This window comes from Neoarthrinium moseri (genome assembly GCF_022829205.1).
Source record: "Neoarthrinium moseri strain CBS 164.80 chromosome Unknown scaffold82_Wmoseri_CBS_16480, whole genome shotgun sequence".
Classification (NCBI taxonomy): domain Eukaryota; kingdom Fungi; phylum Ascomycota; class Sordariomycetes; order Amphisphaeriales; family Apiosporaceae; genus Neoarthrinium; species Neoarthrinium moseri.
The window spans coordinates 83,451-108,081 of record NW_026055196.1 but is presented as its reverse complement, the minus strand read 5'-3'; the positions used below and the strand labels follow the sequence as shown (position 1 = coordinate 108,081).

The 24,631-nt window shown below is 51.6% G+C and overlaps 8 protein-coding genes across 8 annotated transcripts; 5 read left to right on the top strand and 3 right to left on the bottom strand.

Moving 5' to 3' along the window:
• Positions 1-181: 181 nt before the first annotated feature.
• Positions 182-2,954, bottom strand: JN550_012261 (uncharacterized protein; the record flags this gene model as incomplete). Its single annotated transcript, XM_049310718.1, has 6 exons — positions 182-1,238; positions 1,294-1,466; positions 1,524-2,288; positions 2,342-2,528; positions 2,588-2,635; positions 2,707-2,954. The coding sequence occupies 6 exons, from the start codon at positions 2,952-2,954 to the stop codon at positions 182-184; spliced, it is 2,478 nt and encodes an 825-aa protein (XP_049165793.1).
• Positions 2,955-5,703: 2,749 nt separating this feature from the next.
• Positions 5,704-6,691, bottom strand: JN550_012260 (uncharacterized protein; the record flags this gene model as incomplete). The annotated part of the gene is made up of 4 exons (XM_049310717.1): positions 5,704-5,926; positions 6,045-6,156; positions 6,213-6,572; positions 6,640-6,691. 4 exons carry the CDS (start codon positions 6,689-6,691, stop codon positions 5,704-5,706), a joined length of 747 nt encoding a protein of 248 aa, XP_049165792.1.
• Positions 6,692-9,881: 3,190 nt separating this feature from the next.
• On the top strand, positions 9,882-11,324 carry JN550_012259 (uncharacterized protein; the record flags this gene model as incomplete). Its single annotated transcript, XM_049310716.1, has 4 exons — positions 9,882-10,077; positions 10,132-10,281; positions 10,339-10,653; positions 10,840-11,324. 4 exons carry the CDS (start codon positions 9,882-9,884, stop codon positions 11,322-11,324), a joined length of 1,146 nt encoding a protein of 381 aa, XP_049165791.1.
• Positions 11,325-12,086: 762 nt separating this feature from the next.
• JN550_012258 (uncharacterized protein) lies at positions 12,087-13,842 on the top strand (the record flags this gene model as incomplete). Its single annotated transcript, XM_049310715.1, has 3 exons — positions 12,087-13,322; positions 13,371-13,680; positions 13,742-13,842. The coding sequence occupies 3 exons, from the start codon at positions 12,087-12,089 to the stop codon at positions 13,840-13,842; spliced, it is 1,647 nt and encodes a 548-aa protein (XP_049165790.1).
• Positions 13,843-15,106: 1,264 nt separating this feature from the next.
• On the top strand, positions 15,107-15,929 carry JN550_012257 (uncharacterized protein; the record flags this gene model as incomplete). Its single annotated transcript, XM_049310714.1, has 2 exons — positions 15,107-15,305; positions 15,478-15,929. 2 exons carry the CDS (start codon positions 15,107-15,109, stop codon positions 15,927-15,929), a joined length of 651 nt encoding a protein of 216 aa, XP_049165789.1.
• A 1,962-nt stretch (positions 15,930-17,891) lies between these two features.
• On the top strand, positions 17,892-21,218 carry JN550_012256 (uncharacterized protein; the record flags this gene model as incomplete). Its single annotated transcript, XM_049310713.1, has 4 exons — positions 17,892-18,061; positions 18,473-18,649; positions 18,874-19,602; positions 19,670-21,218. The coding sequence occupies 4 exons, from the start codon at positions 17,892-17,894 to the stop codon at positions 21,216-21,218; spliced, it is 2,625 nt and encodes an 874-aa protein (XP_049165788.1).
• A 677-nt stretch (positions 21,219-21,895) lies between these two features.
• On the top strand, positions 21,896-22,711 carry JN550_012255 (uncharacterized protein; the record flags this gene model as incomplete). The annotated part of the gene is made up of 1 exon (XM_049310712.1): positions 21,896-22,711. One exon carries the CDS (start codon positions 21,896-21,898, stop codon positions 22,709-22,711), a length of 816 nt encoding a protein of 271 aa, XP_049165787.1.
• Positions 22,712-22,975: 264 nt separating this feature from the next.
• JN550_012254 (uncharacterized protein) lies at positions 22,976-23,914 on the bottom strand (the record flags this gene model as incomplete). Its single annotated transcript, XM_049310711.1, has 1 exon — positions 22,976-23,914. The coding sequence occupies one exon, from the start codon at positions 23,912-23,914 to the stop codon at positions 22,976-22,978; it is 939 nt and encodes a 312-aa protein (XP_049165786.1).
• Between the last annotated feature and the right edge of the window lie 717 nt (positions 23,915-24,631).

Sequence of the window (24,631 nt, the reverse complement as noted above, 5' to 3'; positions counted from 1 at the left end):
TCTAATAAAGTATCGGTTGGGCTAATGGGAAAACCTCAAAGGTGACAAACCCCTCCTCGACGGAGATTCCCAACCTAGCAGACTCAACCATCCAACGCCTCTCTCTATATATGCCAATTCAACTCGATTGTCCAGTACTCCGCCCAAGTAACCATGGCCATTTCTTCCAATTTTTGTATCTCTAGATCTCCTTGACAAATCCAACCTCGACTACACGGTCCATTGACAACCGGAGATTGGCAATCTTCGCCCTCGTGTTCTCTCTGATCCATAAAAAGGTTGCCAATATAATGCGCCGGAAGATTCCGGTGGATGACTTGATCCGCATTTGCTCTTTCCCAATTACATACATGACCTTGCTTGCATAGGCACGGTCAAGATGACCGAGTTCAGCCCTCACGGACTCATCTCGAAGCTCAGAAGGCTCACGGCGTTTTCCTTTTTCGTTACTCCCGTCAGGTTCACCAGAGCTACTATCTGTAGAAACAATAGCAGCAGCAGTCGTCTTGAGCCCTTCGCTTTCTACCTGCTCCACACTGGTAGACTTTGCGACTACCTCGTCGTGTGACTCATCCTCTTCTTCAGGTGGGATCTCACTGGCAGCCTGACGAACAATGAATTTGCGTACTTGCTCGTATATTAGCAGCGCAAGGTCCGGGGAGATGACTTCATCCATAAATCCATGCTTGATGACGAGACGGTAGCATCCAGGAATAGCGGCCAAGCGAGAAATGGAGTATCGTTTCGCATCTGGTACAGTAGGTGTTTCCACCGGATGGAGGTGGAAGAAGACCATAGCCTCAGGGACTGCACCAAACTTCGAGACGAACTGGGTAAAGACGGTGGGTGTCAGCACTCCAGTCTTGTCAAAGTAGATGCCTAATCCCTTGATTCTAGTGAGAGAGCCACCACCCCAGCGATCTGCGAGAGTCAAGTTCCCTTCGGCATCTTTGGTCACCAACTGGGATGGTTTAAACCTGTCTTCAGCTTCGGCAAGCCATTGCTTCTCCTTTCCGAAGCGCCAAAGGAGAAACAGACCAGCGAGGATGCCCGAGATTGTAAGTGTGAACCAAGCGCCTTCAGGGACTTTGGTCAACACAGATGAGATGTATAATCCATCAAGGGTAGCAAAAAGCAACCAAGGGATAAAAACGATGTATCCAGAGAATTTCCAGACAATCAGGGCAACCAGAGTCACCATGCAAGTATCAAAGAACGTCACAAACATGACACAAACACTGATATAAATGGTCAGTCATGGCATGGAATAATGCGAAAAGGTATCCAGCTTACCCGTAAGCGTTGCCGAGTCGAGTTGTATTGGAGTACACGCCAGTGACTAGGATCGTCAAAGCCATGAGAATCCAGTTCAAGAAAGGTACATAGAGTTGACCGTGAAACTTCTTTGACGTATGGACAATCTTGACCTGCGGGCAATAAGAAAGCTTCATGATTTGGCTGATTAACTGTGCGATGAATAAGCATTCGTACTTCGTACTGGATCGGAAAAGCGTAGTTCATACCTGAAAGGTTGCGGTAATAATGGCCTGAGAAGCGACAATTGCGGCCAAGACAGCCACGACAAGACTGGGGTACAGCATTCCTGGGGGAACTGCATTATAGAAAGGGTTATCGTAGGCCTCTGGATGAACGCTGATGTATGCCGCTTGACCAATGTATGCCAATAGCAGAGCTGGATAACAATAACAGAGCCAGCTCAGCTGGATGGCCCTCAATGAAAAGGCACCCAGGTCTGCGAAAAGAGCCTCGACGCCTGTGAAGCAGAGCAGCACTCCACCAAGCATCTTCCAACCAGCAGTGCCCTTCTCCTTGAAGAACTCGATAGCAAAGTATGGGGAGAATGCCTTGAGAACCGAGTGATCGAACATGACAAGGTTATAAATGCCAAAGCCGGCATTGAATGCCAACCAGAGAATAACGATCGGAGCGAAGTAATTCGCAAGCTTCCCAGTACCGAAAGGTTGGATCAAGAACAGTACTACCAAGATGCCACAACTAGCACCAACGATGGTGGAGTCTGTGATATCGTCCTTGACTACTCTGAGACCTTGAACGGCGCCGAGAACAGATTGCGCTGGAGTAAGAACTCCGTCCGCCATGACCATAGACACGGCAAGCACACCGATGACCTTGAGCAGGCCACGCACAAATTTGCTATTCTCCATTCCCGATCGAATAGTTTTACTAGAATGGTGAAGGTCCTGGGTTTTAACTCTTTCCATCTTTATAAGGAGGGCTTCTCTCGGGTCGCGTTTAGTGATGTTGGCCTGGTTTTGTGAGTAAACGTGGAAGGACCAAATCAGCTTCTGGCAGGACTCACATATCGAGTGAGCATCGAGTAACAACTGAATGTTCCTCCTTCGCCATCATTGTCGGCTCGTAGTATGATAACGACATATTTCAAGGTGACCATCAGTGTCAATGACCAAATGATCAAGGACAAAACTTGTAGGACGTCGTTGTAGGTAGGTACATCGGTGAACGTTGAGGAGTACACATAGAGGGGGCTTGATAACGAGTAAGTGTCTCAGATTCGCCGTCGGAGGGACGCGGCAGAAGTACGTACCTAGTTCCAATATCGCCATAAATCACTCCAGTCGACTGATACGCCAACCTTTTCCAAAGAAAATCAGTAACAGTCCGACGTGTACGTAGGGGAGCCAGATTGGGAGGGAGTCACGCTACCAAAGCAACGTCGTTCCCTTGAAGATTTGTTTTTCTCGTCCAACATCTTCGGGGTGCCAGTCTCCGTCGTCTACATCCCCGGCTTGCTCGCTCCGCCTGTCCTGCGAATGGCGAGAGACGCTTCGCCGGCCGCTGGCTGTGCCAACACGGGATAAGCTGCGCACATCATAGATGCCACCAGCTCTTGCCGAGTTATCGGGTTTAATAGGCTCTAAGTCATCGGCAATCCGGATCGTCGGTGTCGCCATTGCGGCTCTGCTTGATCGAGGCAGAATGCTGCAGAGGCAGTACGTAAGATTATGTCGCTTCACCAGCAGAGTTGCGCAGGAGCCCACGGAATTAGCTAAACACCAGAGGCATTATGCGGTTGCCCTAAGCGGTCTTTGACTGGGAGGCCGCCCACGGCAGGCCACAAGAGGTAAGGAGGGTTCTATGCGGGTTTTCTGTCCATCCTCCACCTCCAGTTCCCTCATGCAGAGCGGACTAACATCTCCAGGGGGGGGGGGGGGGGGGGTAAGGGTCTCATCAAATCCCGCTGTCAGCAGCCACCACAGGCAGACTGCCGGTGAAAACCTTGGACTAGAACGGCATTCCGAAAGCCACCAGAAATGCTTGTTTTCAGAATCCACCTCGAATCATGGCGACCAATCCGGCCAAGGCCGCGAAACCACACCCATGTGAATCTTGTATGTGGTTAAGCTCTAGTCAAGACTTTGGTTAGATCCCCGCAGCCAAACCCCACACCATCGGACATTCTAGCTTGGACAGGGGTAGCTGTTTGGTGATGAAATCATCAGCTTCGAAGTCTGCTCATTGGCTGGAGATATCTGACTCGATGAGATCAGCAGGGGCCAGTTCTGGCATTCGTTCACGTTCCTTGTGAGGTGTTTACCTGGCACAATGTCAGATCCCTCGACATCCTTTTCACATCCTGATGCCACTCGCAGCCAACAGCCCATTACGAGGCGCTGGCTAAGCCTTGGCCGCTAGAGGCAAGGATTGGCACCCTTTTCAAGTTTGATTTGATGCAACAGCCCCTATGCGGGATTTTCGTTGTGTTGTGGAAATGGCATCAGTTCAGGTATGGAGCACAATTTTAGAAATGTGGCGGTGTGCTTTACACGATGTTTCAAGCTTTGCGCAAGCCTCGGGCTCCGTCTGATGTGGCGTTGAACTTTCTGGTGCTTCGTGTGCAGGAAACCCGACCGACGCCCCACCATACGACTCAACCCGCAGATGAAGCTATAAAAGTAGAGTCCTACATTTGACGTTATGCTGCATACGTGTACTGTGGTACGTAATTCTACAAAGTGGCTTGGAGCGATTTGACGAACCTTTGTCGCGAACTTGGCGGCAGACCTTTTCCCAGGCGTTTGCATCTTGGTTAATCTTTGCCCTCAATTCCAACCGTGACGGGTTCCATACGTACAAGGATGTAGTTAGATTGATTCCTGTGTCCAAACTCAGCGCACGACTCAAAACTTGTGCGTGCACTAAAGTCGCCTGTCTCTGGCCAAGCCGTCCCGTTCTTCGGAATTTGTATTCTACACAAAGTGCGGATGTTCAGGGTCCCACTCTCGTCGCCAGACAAGATGCTCGGGCCAGTTCGCGAAGACCAGTGCTGACATCCAAATGGAGATAGTTGTAGTCCTTTCGGTTTTTCAGAAGAACATGAACTATTCTTGGACCACCAGAGTTGAATTTTCGGCATGCCTCGGAGAGAAGAGATGATGGCAACATTCATGATGCTCTGTCTATTCTCCTATATTCACTTTAAGTTGTTGGGTTTGTAAACTTGTCCATGCACTTCTAAAATCACACAACTTGCTGCAATATACTGGGAAACAACTTGGAGCGCTGGTATCGTCAGCATTCACTGCCCTCGGATGACATGCGTGTGTCACATCGAATAGACGGCAGTATATACGCAGTTACTACTTATTAGGAAAGAAGACAATTGTTGGATGACCCTAATTAGTCAGCGGGTTAACAGCAAGTGTCTAGTCTTGTCTACTGCTGATGTTGTGCCGATCCTATTTGGGAGAATCGACAGGCGGGCGTGTTGCGTTTCTTAACAACCACCCTACGTATAGGCAGATATTGCAGATCTCTGAGGTGACCACTAGCATTTAAACCCTAAGCACGGAACTTACTCACGACGCACACGTCGCTAAGATCAGCTGGGCAGCTTCTTTCTTGGTAGAGATTCGGTATCTGTCTCGTCACCATCGAAGAACCCCCCCCCCCCTCCCCCCCCCGGCTTTGTTTGGGGGGATCGTTTTATAACTTCTTCTCAAAACATAGCCCTTCGTCGTGTTGCTTTCGCTTCTGGCCGCAACTGGGTCTACCGCTGCCGCGCACTCCGAGTCAGGTGTGAACCTTCTGAATCGGGAATCGCTGCACGCAGAGACTCGCACCTTTATGAGCCTGGAAGATATTCCTGTGGTTGACGGTTTGGCCATAGCAGACAGTTTCTCGCCTGTTCTTAGTATCGAGTAAGCTTATTATAGCTATCTTGACAATTGTACTATTGGCTCACCATACCAACAGCTCTTTCTTTGATACTGCTCGACGACTTTTCGGATAGACTTCTGATACCGCATAATTCATAACTGCCAGGCAAGGGTACCATAGTTAGTATACACTAATAGATGACTTCTTACAGATACTCTCAATTATCATAACTCCGTGATTTTCTCCGCTCCTGCTGTCCAACTTCTGATTCCAAGGTTACCAAATACGATCTTTCCGCCAGCCAGCGGCCCAGTAGCCCCTCGTTCTAAAAGAAGACGCACGATATCCATCCTCCCGATCAAGTATGCATATTGCATACGTGTTTGAACTCGACGCCCGCCGTACTATTAGGATTGGCACTAGCAGATAATAAAGTTTGGACAATTTCCAAGATTCCTCGCGAAGCCGCTGCATGGAGGGCTGTTCCTCCAAAATTGAGATTGCCTGGTGCATCTACATCTGCACCCTCATCAAGAAGGGTTTTCACGATGTCAACTCTGTCAGCCAGGCAGGCCCCTTGAAGAGCGGTGTAGCCGCTTGACTTTCCCAGAGGCCCGTGTACATCAGAGCCTCTTGCAATGGGGGCTTCAGCAACCTGACATATCCTTGAAAGCATGCCGTCTGTAGAGCCGTGACTCCGGCACTAGCAGATACTGGAGCATTAATGTCAGCCCCCTTCTCTGAAAGGAGTAATACAACTGCCTCGCTATATCAATGGGGTCAGCTTTCCCTACAGACAAGGCCGGTTGGCTAGGGCATGCACGTAAGACATGGTCATAGCGTGTGCCTGGAGGGTAAGAAAGTGGCTGCCGGTTTTGACTTACTGCCCTCCTTCAGCTGCAGCTTGGATCGGCGTGCGGCCTTGATACCTTGTGACGTCTGTTGGGTTGACAATTGCACCTGCATTAAGTAGATGGCGGATCAGAGTGATATTCCCTGTAGAGCCACGTCAGCCACCGGGATTCAAGCACGTGCATAGGTTTAGGACTGACCGATGCCGCACGCCAGCTCAAAGGCAGTTCTGTAGACATTATTGCCGCCGGGGGCATTTACATGCGCCCCTGCTTCTAACAAAACTTGAACAACGGTCTGATAACCATTCATGCAAGCCGCCTCGAGTGCAGTTTGTCCGTAATATCCGATGGCTGGTTGATTCACAATCTCAAACTTCAGTGATTTGTCCGGGTACTGCGACAGAGCTTTTTTCACAAGTTGAACATCTCCGTCTCGGGACTCAAGCTGAATCTCGGACCAGCGTGGTTCATCGTCTGCTTCCTCGGTTGGAAGGGTCGAAGGATCCCATTTGGCGCTCACTGCAGGTGGGGCCAGACGGATTCGACCAGTTTCTTCGGCTATTGTAGCTGGGATCAGACTTAGGCTGTATTTGAAAAGGTTCAGGAATGGAACCAAAGCTCTCACCGTCTCCAGGGTCCGGTGATTCGTTCAATAGAATCCCCCCAGATGACCACATTGGTGATTAGCCTTGTTGGCTCGTGAGTCTTTGAAATTGTGAAGAGCGGCGGCACTATAAACACAATCCGCAGAAAATGTCAACTCTAAGTTTGGACAGTAAGCCGGAGTTTTTGACAACTGCTAGTCTCCAGCAGGCCTCATGCATGAAATCTTGTCACGTTCGTGAGTATGAATGAGCTGTTGGTTAAGCTCGCCGGCCCCATAACGGAAACTTGCCAAATAGATGCTACCTTGCATTAGTGATTGCACTCCTGAGGCACATCAACATTGATGCTATATTCGGAGTACGAAATAGGTAGCCAGGTACCTAGTCACATGTGCATGTCGTCAAGGCAGTTGATGAGGACGCCAAAAATAATATCCATATACTACTCACTGAACTGTTCTGAGGGCTCTTGTTCAGGAAGGCTTTAGATAAATTCAAAGAGAGATAAAGCCCAGGGCCAAAAATAGTGCAAGTTTTACTGCGAATAACGCAAGCTATCTCCACCATAACATAGCTTACCCAGTTGACAACTCAATCACCCTGAGTGCTAGCACGAAATGAACCTTGCACTGGCGAGGCTCGCCCAGCTTGCTTGCGGAGCTGCTGCATACAGGGCTATTCCTTCAAGTTTCAGACTTACTGGTGCTTGACATCCGCATGGTTAGCTAAGCAGGCACCTTGAAGAGTGGTTTAGCCACCTAATTTCCCTAGTGGTCCATTTACATAAGCCCCTTTCGCAATGAGGAGCTTGAGCAGCATGACCCGTGTCCAAGGGGGTGATCACAGTTGACAGGACTTTAAGCAAAGTGAGCTTTGCCTTAACTGATGGCGGAGGGCTTCTGACTCGGCGTTGGTCTTTGGTCGTCTCCGTGGGCTAAGACACGCGATGTATCTTCTGTACAACGAAGTGTTGGGGGGGCTTACATGATCACGAGAATCAATGCGAGGCAACCTGTTGCTCAGCTAATTCTGCATGGTCCCCAGTATTGGAGCTCACAGAGGGCCATTTCGCGACGATAAGGGCAGGTAACCAGGTGACACGGCGCCGTGCCTGTGCTCAGGCACATGACTGACCCAATATGAAAATCTGAGTTTCCTTCCTAATTAAAATTGAGCCACCCAAGGACACACGTCATTCCAAGTGGCACAGTGTGGCCCAGCCCGCACCGAGAATGGCAGTAAAGGGATTGGGGTTAATCGTTGCCTAAACAGTGGGGGCGTAGCAGTCGCTCAGCCTCAAGGGCCGCTAGAGATCATGTATTTATATCACTTGTATGTCATTGATCTTGCAATAATATTTGCAGTCATCCCGCATTTTCAATAAGTCTCACATTCGAGAGTATAATATCAAATTATCGACGTCGAACACCTATTTGAGGTGTCCAATATTTGCTACACCGTTCTGTATCAATAAGTTACGGCGACTTTATACGCCAGGCAAAGGTCTCACCATAATGTGTTTTAGCGTATGCGCCCTAATGATGCACCTAAGGAAGGAGTCTGGCTGATGACAGACCTTCGAGCGCCGCGAAGTTACTGAACTGTATGCAGAGCCGGGATACGGGCAATTACGGGCAGCCGCGCCCAGCTCAAGGGTACTACGCCCCACAGCCATACGATGCAAGAGCTGAGAAGAAGGCGAAGAGGAAAGCTCGTCGACGGAAGAACGGTGCGATTGCTGCTATGGCCGGCGCTGCGTCGAGTAGCGGCGGCGGCGGCGGTGGATGTTAAATTCGGACAAAACAGCTGCTCGGTGAGATTGCCCTTAATCTGGCAGTACTGTCGGCTTCTTCGAAGTCTTCACCTTTCTTCAGTGGGCTCTGGGTTCGGGAACGTCAAATTTAAGGCGTCTTCGCGTATGCATTGCACCCTGGCACACATGATTAAGTGCAGTCAAGGCTCCTATGCGATCAAACGGTCGTACCAAATTGGTTATAGCTGCTGGATGGCTTAAATATACCTTAGAGTGCCGGATTGGCGGTGTAGTTGTACGTGGGGAAGATCATGATGAGAGTCTCGAAGCCGCGCTGGGAGTGCAGCACGCCGGGCAGCTCGATAATATGTATAAATACCATTTATAAGCATAAACCAACGTCTTGCTAAAAGCATTCCATCTAAAGGCTGTAACTTCGGAGCTGGGAAAAGCTGAATCATATATAGTAACGTCCCTTTTTAAAAGAAGCAACATGACCCGCTCACTATACTATTAAGGTCAGTTTTCCCACAATATGGGACCTATCAGCAAGAGCGTGCCCTTGAGACATAGTCATATGGTGTGTCTTGAAGGATAGACAATGACTGTCGGTTGTGGCCGACTGCCCTGTAGCTTGGCTGGTGTACGGTCTTGACATCTTGTGACCTTTGTTCGGCTGGAAATTGCACTTGATTGATTAGATGCATGAATTATATGACACAAATAGACAACTCAAGTTGATTAGCTGGATTTGGAAATCTTTTTAGCCTCATCGTGACATCTATGAATATATCCCGAATGGAAAAGAAAAAAAGTTGATTGCGTCTAGGTTTGCAGGCAATGTGGATTCTCACTCGCCAGAATTTCCCAATGCCGGTAGGATCCGAACCCTTGTGCCTTCATTGATAGTGACGAGTCACCCAAGCGACACCGTAGCACCCTGCGTTTGACCAGCCAAATGCTCATGGTTCTTCAATATCGAAAAGAATAGTGGACTGTTTATTAGGTTTACGGACTTCATTAGATTTGCGGTGCTATATGCTCAGCTTCAGTCGCCACACTTGGCTATGAGGCATAACTTGTACTGAGTCGTTTGACACCCTCTACGGCACAGCAAGTTTCTTGTTTGGCCCAATCTCCGCCCTACATGAAGCACCCTGACATTGAAAGCCCATTGGGACGAACCGTTCTAAAATAGGATAAAGATCGCCAATCTGATTATATTGACCTGCGGGGATTTTCGTCGTTATTGCCCTGTTGGTCTCCTGTCATAAGCTCAATAGGGAATATGCATCGTGTCTCCCAACCACATCATTGTACCAGGTGGGGATTGGAAAGCCTCCGCGTCAAAATACTAGGGTTTTCTTGATGTTTCACGACATATGACGGCAGCGGCAAATCCCTTTTCTTTCGCGATGTAGAAGAGCTTGTTGACATCATATACATCTCTTTTGCAGCTTCTCAATGTTGTCGCGACTCCTTCGATGATTACTGGAGATCCGTCCCAGCATGCATTTACCTCTTTTAGGCGTACGACTCTGGCTGACTTGCTTCATTCCCCTGGCTCTTACTTTTCCATCATCTATCCACCAGATCAATGCTGCCAACCCAGATACTTTCGACCTTAGGAGGACAATTGCAAGCATACAAGAGCAGGTTGCTGGAGGCAGATTCGTGAAACGAGATATATCGCAGCCTGTGGGGGGTAATCAAGCCACAACTAATACAACGAGGTGCACAGCTGACATATCTATTTCAGTTTCTGGCAAACATGCCTTCTTGGTGCCAGACTTCAATGCCGGCGATCAACGTGGCCCATGCCCGGGTTTGAATGCTCTGGCAAACCACGGTTATATACCGCACAACGGCATTGCGACATTCACGCAGGTAATACAGGCCACACATGAAGGTACGAGGCGGAGACCAACGTCACTGGGTACTTCGATTGCTGATATTTTGCTGATAGTCTACAACATGAACATCGATTTGGGAACCGTTCTCGTGACCCTAGCATTGGTCTTTACTGGCAACCCCCTTTCGATAAACCCGACATTCTCGATCGGTGGCATAGACAGACGTGTGAATAATATAGCGGGAAATCTCGGCGGTCTTATCGGCACTCCACGCGGTCTTGACGGTTCGCATAACTTCATTGAGACAGACGGCTCACTCACGAGAGATGATCTCTATGTTACTGGCAACGCGTGGGATATGAATATGACGAAATTTCTCGAGGTTTACAGATGGGGAGGAAATGAAGCCCTTACCTTTGACGATGTAGGTGATATAACAGCAATGAGGTGGAAAGAGGCTGTGGCTACAAACCCCTGGTTCTGATATGGTCCATTGACCGGGTACTTGCCACGGACTGGCGGCTACGCGTTAACAGCACGGACAATGAGCAACTACTCGAATACGAAGCCGGAAGGGGAAATAACCAAGGAAATGTTAAAGTCTTTCTTCGCAGTTATCGACGACACTTCGACCGAGTCAGGCATGGAATACAAAAGGGGTTGGGAACGAATACCTGAGAACTGGTACCGCCGGCCTGTTCCCTGGGGCATCGTCGACCTAGGTTTAGACGTCCTCAAATGGTCCGAGAAGCACCCCTTTCTGCTTGACATCGGCGGCAATACTGGGGCGGTCAACACATTCACTGGTCTTGACCTCGTAAACATCACCGGTGGAGTTTTGAACGCCCAGACTCTGCTGGAGGGAAATAACCTGATATGTTTCACACTTGAAATTGCCAAAACCTTAGGGCCAAACAGCTTAAGCACGCTATATAGGAGCCTCTCTGCTCCACTAGCCGCTCTATCCGGCGTCGTTGCAGAACCCCTCTTGGACTTGGCATGCCCGGTCTTCGAAGATCTCTCGAGAAACGGCGTCAGTCTGTGGAAGACCTTGCTCAATGAGTTTCCAGGAGCACAGCGAGCTGGAAGTGCGTTGTAAATACTTAATGTTTCGAAATTGGGATATTGATAGTCTGAGTGAGAAGCCTTTCGCATACTAAAACGCAATGTGGTAATGCTACTTCTACATGCGAAGGTAGTAATGGGTTACCCAAAGGCCAAGATTTCGCCTAAATATTGATCCGTAGGTAGTAGGCGGAAGACCAAAGTTCTATTCATGTGTCTAACTGCAGGTTCGGTTACAATCATGATGGTACGAATGCCCCGAAATCCTTGAGAACATGAGACCAGTTCTGGGAGACGATGTTGGCTTATTATAGCCGGGGTCGCCTAGGATAATGGGTAAAGCCGCTAGCGAGTAGTTCAGCCGAAAAGATGAAAAACGCCACAGGAAATGTGTAGGAACAGATTGGTTGAGCATGGGTCGCTGAACTACTCGCGCCCTAAACAAATGCCAACCAGAATCCATCGCACACATTCATCAAGTCAATAGCACTCTTACGGACGCAAATCATTTTCCAGAATCTGCGGGGGGACAACGGGTGGAGAAACGCGGGGATGGCTTAGAGTCGTATCGGGGTGTGTCCGCTGGTCCCATATAATCCCAATTTTAAGTCGCTCGTTGGGGTAAAGGGTAACTAAGATCGTGACGTAGAGCAGCCCTGGCAGGGTTTCGCCAGGACGAGATCGGGAAATTACCGGTGACCTGCAGTCAACCGTCACATACATAGGGCACAATATTCCCGCAATAAGCCAATCGTAATGTTGATGGTCTGCCTATCCTCTACCGAATCTCGACAAGATGCTGAGCCTGTATCATGCAGCTCTGCTACTGCTGGTAGTCTGGTTGAAGCCAGCAGCTTGTTCTGTAGATCAATGCGGCTCACTCGGAGCACAACTCTCAATTCCTAATACGACAGTCATTCTCTCCACTTATGAGGCCAACGGCACTATCATCCGGCTTCCGGGTACTGTTGAATCATGCGGTGGGCCAGACCTCGTTGCCCATAGCACGGCCAACCTGTGCCGGATTGTACTGGTCAAAGCTACCAGTACGTCCAGTGCCGTACAAATAGAAGCGTGGCTTCCAGACCGGGATGGCTGGAATGGCAGACTCCTAGCCACCGGAAACGGAGGGGAAGGAGGATGCATTGACTACGCAACTATACAAAACGGAGCAGGCTTGGGTTTTGCATCATTCGGTAGCAATGCTGGACATAATGGATCGCAAGGCTTCGACTTCTTTCTCAACCAGCCCGAGGTTATTCAGGACTTTGGCCACAGAGCCATCCATGTGGAAGCGGAGGTTGCCAAGGAGATTATACAGCAGTACTACGGCTCCAGCGTGAAAAAAAGCTATTATGCCGGATGCAGCACGGGCGGGCGTCAGGGATTCCAGAACGCACATCTCTATCCTGAAGACTTTGACGGTCTCTTGCTGGGGAGTCCCGGTGTTGACTGGCTGCGCATCGTGTCGTCAAAGGGCATCCTTGCTAGACGTATCGGCTGGCCTGATCTCGAATCACAGTCGTACGTGCGGCCAGAACAATGGAAATCTATTGTTGACGAGCAAATCCGGCAGCTAGATCCCTTGGATGGGGTAAGAGACGGTATTATCGATGAGCCCACTAAGTACCGCTTTGACCCCGAAACGTTGGCATGCGGGACTGGAGTTCTGAACGACTCCGTGTGTTTGAGTCCCCAACAGGTCAACTCGGTTCGAATGGCATATGAGCCTATTGCGGACTCCTCGGGACAAATAGTCTATCCTGCCTTTGAGCTTGGGTCAAACACAGATGTCTTCTCGAGCAACCAAAAAAATGGCTCGGCTCAACTGACATACACAATATTACAAGATTTCTGGAGAGGCGCTGTTTTTAACGACAGCAAATGGACCCCAAACAATTTCAGCACTGCGGATATGGACTTTGCGTTGGAAGTGAATCCAGGGGGCGTTAACGCTTGGGACAGTACAGACTTGTCGGCGTTCTATGAGAGAGGGGGTCGGATTATATCATACCATGGACGGAACGACGAGGTATGTGTAGAGTTCGTGCTTAAAGACCGTTTACTAACAAACCCTTAGACCGTTACTTCTGCTCTATCGGAGAGGTTCTACACTACGGTTCAGAGCAAGTCAAACCTTTCTCTCAATGATATTCAGTCATTCTACCGTCTATTCTTCATCCCTGGGATGCATCATTGCGCGGGTGGCCCGGGTGCCTGGAGCATTGGCAATGCTCAAAAATATCCATTCGATTCGTCTCGGCTTGATCCTCAGCACAATGCCCTTATGGCACTCGTTGATTGGGTTGAAAGCGGGTCAGAACCTCGAACGCTGGTGGGGACCAAGTATGAGGATGATGACATCGGTGGCAATGTGGTCGCACAGAGAAGTGAGTCATAAACTTTAGCCTACATGAGCGCTGAACTTGATATACTGATATTTCACAATAGCATACTGCCCGTATCCCTCCGTGAGCAAGTGGGATGGTGCTGGAAACATAACGATAGCAAGCAGCTGGACATGTGTAGCTCCGAGCGTTTGTAACAGTTAAGAAGTACCAGAATATTGACACAGCCATACCTGCAGCGACGCTACTCTTCAATGAGGTGCACGGGTAGTATTATATGGACAGCATAGTGTTCAAGTGGTACGGTATCCAGACTGTGCATGATATCCAAGTTGGACAGCAAGTACATTTATACTGTATGTCGTACATATCCTTGAGTAATGGCATTCACGTAGGCCTATTGCGTCAAGAACTGGCACCCCATCGTCGCCCGCGAAAGCCGCAAGCTCCGTGGGGGAAAGACCCAGGGCTGGCCTTGCCGAATTACCATATTAACTCAGCATTGCCTTCTCCATTACTCTCTGTCTCTTCTTCCCCCGCAACGGCTAGAAAAGATCTGGCACAGCCAAAGAACACCCAGTAGAACACATGCGATGGCCCAACTTCGTAACTGCGTTGTCACAACCAGCGGTGGCATTGTTGAAAATCGACATTTTATTCAAGCTGCTATTGTCGACGCTTCAGGGACCTTGCTCTATGCTGTCGGGGATTTTTCACGCATTACTCTTGCGCATGCCACGGCCAAACCGGCTCAGGACTTACCCATTCTAGAGATGGGTGGATTCACTCAGTTTGGTTTCAATGATGCGGGTTTGTACGTAGTACGCTGGAGACACAACGGCCGGACCAAACGCGGTTCCGCTCCGCGCTTATCATTCATCAAGGCGGAGGCACCTCCTGCACCAAGGTACACAAGACTGGGAAGCGCCTTGTACACAGGGAGTGTTCGAAATGGTGTGCCTCCCAAGCGCCGCTAACCCACCACACTTTCCTGGGGCGGCCATGGAAATATCAAACATATCTTCCCCCGCCTCTCTCTCTACACAGCATAATCACTCATGCTCGAAATAAATAAGACTTAATTTCTTCGTAAAGCATGAGCGCAATCAGTTCACGCAGAGACTCCCCTTCTCCCAGCGCCGTTGTAATTCTTTATCTACTTGGATCCAAGACATAGGGCAGCGTGTCTCCCATCACAAGCTCCCCTGGCAAGTACTTCTGGGCAACCGGAGCCACTCTTTTCGGCTTTGCGAAGCTTCCTCTTCTCGCGCTCTACTATCTCCTTCGTTCAACCCGACCGCATGCAGAATAGGCTATCCTACAATCTGTCGCAAACAACTTGATGAACGCTTTCATATACCACATCGCTCTGGTTGAGGCCGTCACACCACTTGACCTAACCCCTGGATCGGGAGATCGCGTTGTAATGATCGCACCCGTAACTGAGGCAGAATCTGCCGATGTCATCATGTCAGATCAGAACATCAAGCCCCAGACTACAGGGGGTATTTGGTTCCCAAACGCAGTCAGACCTGAAGTCGCTGATGCCAAGAAGCCCATCATCCTCCACTTCCACCCTGGTGGCTACGTAATGGGGGACGTTAGAGTGGATGGTGCATTCGCGGCGCGTCTTCTAAGCGAGAAGATTGGCTGCTACGCGTTATGGAGTCTGTACAGACTAGCAGCCAACAAGAATAGACGCTTTCAAGCAGCGCTGCAGGACGCATTAGCTGCCTACCGCTATCTTCTTAGGGATCTCTCTGTACCTGCATCGCAAATCACCCTCTCTGGAGACTCAGGCGGCGCACATATCGTGATATGTGCGCCGGCGTTATATAGCAGATCATGGCGAAGCCGTTGGACTACCTGCACCCCGCGGTGCTCTGATCTTCTCTCCTGCCGTTAGCTTCCTGGCCGCTACGGATCCCAAGACTGTGTTAGAGAACCCGAATTACAAAAACGACTACATGGACCCGACTTTTGTGACCTGGGGAGCCCGGAGATTTGTCTTGAATGAACCGACTGCCACCACATACATGAATCCCTTACAATCGCCTTTCAAAAGCCCCTGCCCAATCTGGGTATACTGCGGCGGCTGCGAGCTCTTCTACGACGATGCCACGGAGTTCGTGTCAAAGATGAAGGACATCCCAGGCAACGAGGTGTCCTACGTGGTCAAACGGTTGGCTAATCATGACATATCTTTTGCTGGTAACCTGTTAGGCTGGAAGACCGAAGCTGAGAAAATCGCTGATCGAGCTGGCAGGTGGGTAGCTGAGTTGCTACATTAATTGAGTCAACGGAAACTTCAAATGGAAGCTGTCCAGCATAAAGAGTTCCTGGACGAGGACCAAGCAACTTTCCAGGTTCCAGGCTACCTTTTAAAGGGTGTGTAGGTGCAGATGTAGACCTCTGCCCCAAAAACAATAATAGAAGGTACTATGTTCCACTCGATCTTGCGCTTATAAGATACCTGAAGACTTGTATATCACATTTTAGCAGGCTGAAACTCATTCAGCCAGTCAAAACACGATCTCCATCCCCGTCTTCAGCATACCATCACAGGTTGCGGCTTGTCTGTGTCTCTATTTTGTGTCGTGAGTTCTACCATTGCTCTACATTTTAAGAGTGACCGGCCGTGATAACGATGGCTAAGACATCGGCCATAACGGAATGGCTCAAAAAGTCTGTATATGGCCGATGAAATGATTATCCTTTCATTACCTTTTGATTCAACTGGGTCTCAAGTTACGTCGCGTAACGTTGCAGCCACTGTATTGCGCGATGTGCTGTGGGTGGTGGTTAGAAAAGATGCCAGATGCAAGTGACATGCCCCACACTGTCACACATTTGGAATCGACCACACTCTGTAATTCGGGCGTTTTTCTTATCTGGAGGGCTCAAGAACGTAACGGCGAGTAAATCGAGCACAACACCATGTACTCAGTGCTGGTCCTCCTGCCGCCACGACGGTTCGCGGCAAGTACAATTTTGCCTGCCCCGGTTTTATGAAATAGCGAAATGCAACCGGGTCTGATGTGAATCTCAATCTTTCCGAGTCTGTGTGCTATCATTGAAGTAGAAATAATTCACACTTTTGGCTAGACGCTTTCTCGAAGCTCGGAATAAGCATGAACTTGATCAAAGAACCCTGGCTCAGATCTCTTGGCAATTATGATATAGTTTCGCTTATTTAGAGTTGCTCCCATTTCTAGGTACATCTGCCGAAGCGGGATCCTCCCCACATTACCACCCTCCAATCTTTCGGACGATATGCGCTGATGGGCGCAAGGTAGGGACGGGACGATATTAAGTCGGCACCCATTCAAACATGTTTAGAGATAAGAAGCTGATCGCTGGTGACACCCTTCACGCTCAGTCGTCCTGGGTTAGCTGTCATTAGGGCACTCTCGGTTACAACGGCGAGCCCGGGTTCTGAGAAGAGGGAAACCTCCTGTAAGACCCGGTGAGCGCGGCCAAGGGGTTTTATTTTTTTTTTTTCACTTCGTGGACGACCTGGAAGCCGCAGAGCCTGGAAAGATGCCTGCGGGCAACATATTTGATACAGCTAGTGCGTGCTAGCCGTTCCATTGCACGCGTTTCCTACCTATGGATCCACCATTTCTGTTTTCGCCGATGCCGACCCCGCGGAATGAAAAGAAAAGCCTGGAAGGGCGGGAGGTGTCTTGGCGCATTGAGACATACCTATTGGGTCATGGGGACAGCTCGCGATGCAGAACGAGCTGCTACCTCACTGCTCCGCCACTCCAACAACATCCTCAAACAGGGCCTTGTCAGCCGCTGGCCTTTTACTGACCACGAGCATTTCGTCTAGGCTCCACCGTGCATCAGCAGGAAATGCGGCAGGCCTAGTGATCATGCCAAGTATGCACCGGGTAGCTGACCTTAAAAGGCGCCGCCTGGACTTCTTGCATGGCTGGACTCTTAAGCCTTTGTCTCGGAGGGCCCTTGTGGTTATGCGTTTGCTCAACTCAAATTTCCAACTTGTCGTCTTCAGTGCATGGCCATGCAGCTGAATCCAAGGGTGCAAACACAGCACCACTCACGGGGAATATAACAGCCCACGCTCACCCATCGCGACACTGAACCACGACCGCCCACCTCGTGCCAAAAGGCAAGAATCATAAGGGACGGGGCCCTAAGGTCGCTGTGCTCGCCCCGGGGCGGACGTCCTACGCGCAAATCCAATCTCCAGCCTCACGTGCGGCCGCGTTTCGCGAAGGACCCGAGCAATGGCCATCCTGGGACCGTTCGGGTCGACTTCGACTCAGCCCCGTAAGCTCTCCAAACGCTTGAAGAGAAGCTCGGCACCACCAGTCTCGCAACAATGGGTGGTTGATACCGCCGTCCGAACCGACGACGGAAGAACGGCAGATGACGGGGCTGCTATTTATAAACCAGAGTAAGTTGATTCCTATGCCAGTTGTTGGAGCGGCTGAGTGCCGAAAAACAAACGACGGCCTATGAAGCCGTGGCGAGGCGGCGAGGCGCGCGTCAGCTCTGGGGCAATCCTTCTTCGCATTGGGTATCCCAGCTTCACGTTAGACATTCCGAGCCTCAAAGTTGGGTCTGCCTGTGGGTCATTCTGAATTTTATATGAAAAGCATCCTGCATCTGCATCTGCATCTGCCATCCCAAAACCCCATCATCCACCCATCCACCAGGCCCTACTCCGCAACTTGCAGACGGGCGAGCGCGAGATCGGTCTGGAAATGTCGTCATAAATGCCCGTGCTTTGCTAGTTCACCTCATCCGTCTTTCTTATTTTCCCCTTTCCCTCCTCCCGTGGCACGTGTGGGACAAGGCCGCCCAGGACGCTGGGAAAAGGGGCTGTAATTTCCACGTCGATCGTAGCGCTTGGTGGTCGCTGGCTGCAGGGTCAGCTGCGCGCTACCGCTCTCGAGCGAGAGGGTGTCAGTGGATGCGCCTCGCCCTGGGTGCGCCTGTCGGGCTACGAGGTCGGCGCTATTCTCCAGTCGGGTGGGCATCAGTGAAGATTTCAATCAGCGCGAGCGCATGGCGCCGGTGCACTTGGAATACGGGGTGTGCTGCTTCGTGAGCAGAGTTGCCGTAGCACCGTTGCAGCCAATTCGTCGTCTGTAATCTCGCCGCCCCACGCAGGCGTCGATCTCCTTGCGACCCTAGTTTCCCATGGGCCGGGGGTGGATGTCTCTGGACCGAGCAGAGCGTCGATGTTGATTCCAAAATTTCTAGATTTACAAAACACCAGAGGACCCGATCTGCTACAGCCGCCGTGGTCTATCGGTCGAGATATGATCAGAGCTTCTTGATTCCTGCACCGCCCGCTCCGTCAAGCAGGAGGAACCACAACATGTCCGTCATGGCGCCAGGCCCGATCCACACGCCGCATGCCGGCGGCTTTGCTCCCAGCCTTGCTGGCAGAGACTCCATGGCCAGGGAGTTTGCCATGAGAGGAAAGACAAACAATATCATCATGACCCCCAATGGGCCGATGCCGGCACCCATGCCTCAGCGCCAACAACAGCATCAACCCATGAGGGCCGCCCCGAGGTCCCCGGGCTCCTACGCTCAGTTTGACAACCGACCTGTTACGTACGATCGCAATGGCCGGCCACTCAGCAGCTCCTCCAACAGCACCGTCATGACGAGGGACAGCTACGATGCAAGGATGCGCAGTCCGGCGAGCAGCCGAACCAGTTTCGAGTCCTGGGACTCGCACCCGCGAAGACCTGAGCACGGCTGGCAGCGCCCTGCACCCATCAAGCAGTACAGGAGGAGAGCTCTCCAGCCGGGAGAGCAGTTTGCGGCGTTGCCAGACGAAGTTCTAGACCTCATCATGAGTGAGCTCCGGAAGTCACACCTGAGGGAGGACAGTTTCAGCTGTGCGACATGCATGATGCGAGACCTTTGCTCCGTTGCCCTCTCCTCCCGACGCCTGCTCCATGTAGCTCGCAAGGCCCTGTAAGTGGAGGCCCCCTGCTCATGCATGCACGATGCATCTGCCAAGACCCCAAGCTGACCTGAATAGATACGAGGATATCCTACTTGTGGGCAGCGACTCACAACTGCAGAAGAAGCGCTACAAGATTAACCACGGGTCGCGAATGGTACTCCTCCGACGGACTTTGAGGGCCAATCCTCGAATTGCCGCCGTCGTCCACAGTCTCAAGGTCCCAACACAGCCTCAGGGGATGGCCATCGATCAGTACACGAATCTGATCGCCTCCCTCATTATGGCATGCCCAAATTTCGAAAGACTGATTGGGCCACATCAAACCTACGATCACAGCTTCAGCAGGCTCTTCCACGCCTTATCGACGCGCGAGAAGCTCCAGGAGATGACCTGGGTCGTGGAGGCATCTGCAACACAACGACAACTACGCAGGCGCCCAACCGACGACACAGAACCCGAGGACCTTCTCCCACAGCAGAGCACCGCCTTCTTGGACCTGAATATGCATTGGCCACAGCTCACGACGCTGTCGATTCATTGCCTTCCCGGTGCCGCTTTGACACCTGTCTCACTAGTCGCAACCGCCATCTCCACCATGCCCGCACTCCAGCAACTCAACCTCTCGGGGCTCTCGCGCACGTGCTTTGACGACCGAGACTTGCTATCTTTGCCACCGCTGGGGTCGCTGTCTTTGTCTCACCTTCCGGGAATCACTGCTTCAGGATTGGCTACATACGTGACGCGGCAGTCGAGCCAATCACTACGCAGCCTAACGCTGCAGCATATGAATTTGGATTCTCTTCAGGCGCTCGGGCGTATTTTCTTGAACCTCAAGTCGTTGGAGACACTCAACCTCGTTCAGGCCGTGACACCAGTCCTCGCTGAGGGCGAGATGATTTGGCTCTATCCATACTTGGCATCTAACTCCCTGAAGAGGCTTCACTGGGATATTACTAGCCACGAGACCTGTGCCAATATTGCAGACTCCATTCTCGCGAAAAGCATAGCCGCCAACGGCTTCCCATCCCTTCGACTTCTCCGGGCGCCCAACGATCCCGAAGGGATTTTCCAAAATCTCTGCAGGCCAGTAGACAAGATCGAGAAGCCAAGCGATAAGTATAGAGGGCGCGGCCTGGTCGCAACGATTGACGCTGGCCCAACCACACCCAAGACACCTACAACACCGAGCAAATCCCCGTTCAAAACACCTAGCACACCGTTCTTTGCTGCCCTGGACGAGCCTAAGCCTTCGAGCAATTTACAACTAGCTCGCCGTGCAGCGCAAAGTCGGCTTGAAGATGCACGAGAAGAACCGAGATGGACCGTGAATGTCATCGAAGAGGATGGAGAAGTGGTCGAGTCCTGGGGCATGGCCGGTTTCATGGGCGAGATTGGGTCTCCGATTCACTATTGCCTGTTGCCCGACCCAGGTGCTTCCGACGAGAATGGCGGCCTCGTGCTGTTCTCCGATATCCTGAACGAGGGCCGCGAGGACTTGAACGATAAAGAAGGCTGCACCGGCCGGTGGAACCACTATGGCTACGTTACTGCCGAAAGGAAGGACAAGGAAAAGTGGTGGCACACGGAGCGTGCCAGATGGACAGAGGTGCGCTTACCTTGCTAATATTTGTTTTCCTTCATGGACTGGAGTTTGGCCGGCGAGTCACTGAAGGGTCGGGTTTCTTTAGCGTCCTGCGTTATCTCATCTGATTTCACTGGCTTCATCTACATGCCATAATATGTTTGTTGGAAAGTACACATTTTGATTTGGGTCGTTGTTCTATTGGATCGGTCGTTTCGCACATAGGTTGCAAGATACCCCTGAAAGCAAAGGAATATATCAATGACATTATGGAGAACCAATAGCAGCAGCAGCAGCAGCATTAGAATTTCACGAGAGGAAGAAGAGAATTCTACTGCGTATGGAACCCAGTCTCGTTAGGGTGACCATATTGCGACTTGTGGCCATTACTGTTGGAAAGGGTCACAGGAGTACTATGTACCTTGGTAATGAGGGAGAGAGACCAGTAAAGCGATGCGTGGGGCGTGGCCCACTGAATCTTTCGGATTAAGACCCTTGCGCGGCTTTGTTTAGCGGCTCCGAGCCCCTGGACCCCGAATTACCGATGGGGCCGTTAGCGCGCGACGTCATCCATAGTTGGTTTTCAATTTGCACCTAGCAGTATATTCTCGTTCTCGTACGTAGTCCTCTTTTCTTGTCCCATGTGAGAGGTCCAACTGCAACCACAGATCAAGACACAAGAGGCCAGAAAGGGTAGATATTTCAGCACTGTCTCTATCATGCGATCATCTGCGCTTTCCGGGGGGCGTCGGATCAGCCGTATCTGCGACGCGTGCAGACAGCATCAGCGTGGTGTTTCGATCTCGTCCTCGTCGCGCTCGCCAGTCACAGCCCACGATGCTGCGCCAAGTAGACTGAGTAGGACTTCAACAAAGTCGATCGGCCAACCTCGATGGTTATCTACCCAGGCGCCTCTGCGCTCGGCGACCACAGGCGCTCAGGCCTCACCACCCTCCGCGAGCGAGCCCGCAACGGCCAGCACCCAGCAGCAGTTCCCGCGAACCCACTACGACTTCTTCCCGCAGACGCTGCCGCGAGGGCCGCCACCCGCAGGTCCCTTCTCGATCGACGTACGCGAGCTACGGCGCGAGTTTCTGCAGCTGCAGGGCAAGGCGCACCCGGACCTGCACCCGCCGCACCTCAAGTCGCGGGCCGAGGCGACGTCGGCGCGCATCAACGAGGCTTTCAAGACGCTGTCGTCGCCGCTGCTCCGCGCCCAATACCTGCTGCTCGAGCTGCGCGGCCTCGACGTCGCCAACGATGAGACGGCCAAGGTCGAGGACCCGGAGCTGCTGATGGAGGTGCTGGAGGCGCGCGAGGAGATCGAGGAGGCCGCTGACGAGGGCGGGCTCGCCGACCTGCGCGCCCGCAACGCTGCCCGCGAGCAGGAGAGCATCGCCGAGCTCGAGCGCTGTTTCCGCGACGGCGACTACGAGGGCGCCGCGCAGGAGTGCGTCAGGCTGCGGTACTGGGTCAACATCAGGGAGAGCCTGGATAACTGGGAGCCTGGGAAGCCGGTTGTGTTGGAGCACTAGAGCAATTCGGTTGTTATTGGGCTGGCGTCTTACGGTGCTTGTACGGATAGGATAGACGTGTTCGCTCGCCAGAGCACTGTTTTGATATCATGGTAACTATTAGATACGTGCTTTAACAGGTAAAAAAAAATCTCTCTTGTCTACCGATGTAAGCTGCAAACAACCAAGTGTATAATATCTCGGTAGTTCGTGTATTAATATTGCAAAATCTTGCTCCAACGCTCAAGCTATCACCACAACCCCAGCCCTTAAAGAAGCGAGTGGCTATTGTGCTACACGGGGAAGCTCTGCCTCCGTAATGGCGGCATGGATCTCCTCGGCCGCACCATCTGGCAGAGGCAGCAGCGGCGACCGCACCGTGGCGTGGTCCAAGATGCCGCGCGCCACCAGCGCATGTTTCAGCGCCACGGTGCCCTCCATATGCGAGCCGCGGTGGTACACGGTCTTGGTGAGGGGAAGCAGCTGGTCGTGTATGCTGCGGGCCTTGACGTAGTCCTTGGCCTTGCCCGCCTTGATCATCTCGATCAGGGGCTCGGGGGCGATGGTGCCGTAGCCGACCAGCATGCCGTCCACGTCGAAGCACGTGTGCAGGAGGTACTCGTCGTGGCAGGTCAGGATCTGCAGATTGGGCCGCTCCTTGCGGATCACGGGGATCTCGGTGTCCCAGCGCCGCATGTTGCGCACCCCGTTCTTCATGGCGAAGACGCCTGGCTGCGCCGCGATGTCCAGCATCGTCTGCAGGCTATAGGTGCACTTGGTAACGTCTGGGTACTGGAATAGGATCAAGGGCAGGCCCGAGACCTCGAACACGCGCTTGTACCGATCCTGCGGAGCCCCGGGTTGATAGCCAAACCGAAGCCAGCCATGAGAAGGATAAAGGAGCCCAGCAGAGGCGCCTGCTTCCTTGGCCTTCTTTGCTTCTAATGCTGCCACCTCTGTGCCCTCCCGTGTGATGCCAGCAATGATGGGGATCTTGTTGTCTACGGACTTCACGTAAGCCTTGATGACGTTTAATTGCTCCTCCTCCGATAGGAAAGTGCCTTCGCCAGCGTGGCCCAAGACCACGAGACCTTTGACTCCTGCTATGCTACCAAGCCATGATCCGAGACGTTGGATGGCCTCGTAGTCTACCGCTCCGTCCTTGGTGAAGGGGGTGACAGGAGCAGGCGTAAGGCCTCGAAGGTCAAGGGGTTGTATTGCCATGTTTAATTGATTAGAGGAATTAGACGTTTCGACGGGGAATTAAGTTGTTGTAGGATTAACAGCGACACGATCTCTGTGCTGTGCAGATTGATTAATAGTGAGGCGGCCTGAGTTTGATGACGAATGACTAGACTAGGGCCGTCTCTTTGATCTTTATAATCCGGAATGTTGGCCTGTCACTCGCCCTTTCGGCTTTTCGAAGGGAATAATAGCAACGCAATGGTTGTCCACTTCCCCGCAACTGTATGTACCGTATATCTTCTCGCCATCTGCCGTTATAACTAGGACAATCAGATCGGAAACGAGTCCGCGAATCCGAAGAAATGCAACACTGGGCATGGTCGACTTGGAGTGTCAGCCTTCCATTGCATAAAAACCTCGGCCGCTCTTTGAGCCGTTGTTCGTGGGACGCTTCCTTATACCCAGTGATCAACAAACACCACCAGGATTCTGCAACCACCTCAGCTGTTGCTTGGAGGAGAACCTGGAACTGCTTGTCGGATTAGGCCATAATTGGTCGTGCTTCAGCGCATAAATCCGCAAATCCGAGATGATGTGATGCATTGGGGCCGTCGACTTGACCATATTCCAGGCCTTCGATATGTCTCACTAGCAAACCACTAGCACCAAGCCCCCGGATTTTCTCAGCCTGGCGGCCCCCGCTAAATCATCCGATGCCCCACAATATTAGGTTTATAGCTCCCGTGCGAGGCAAGC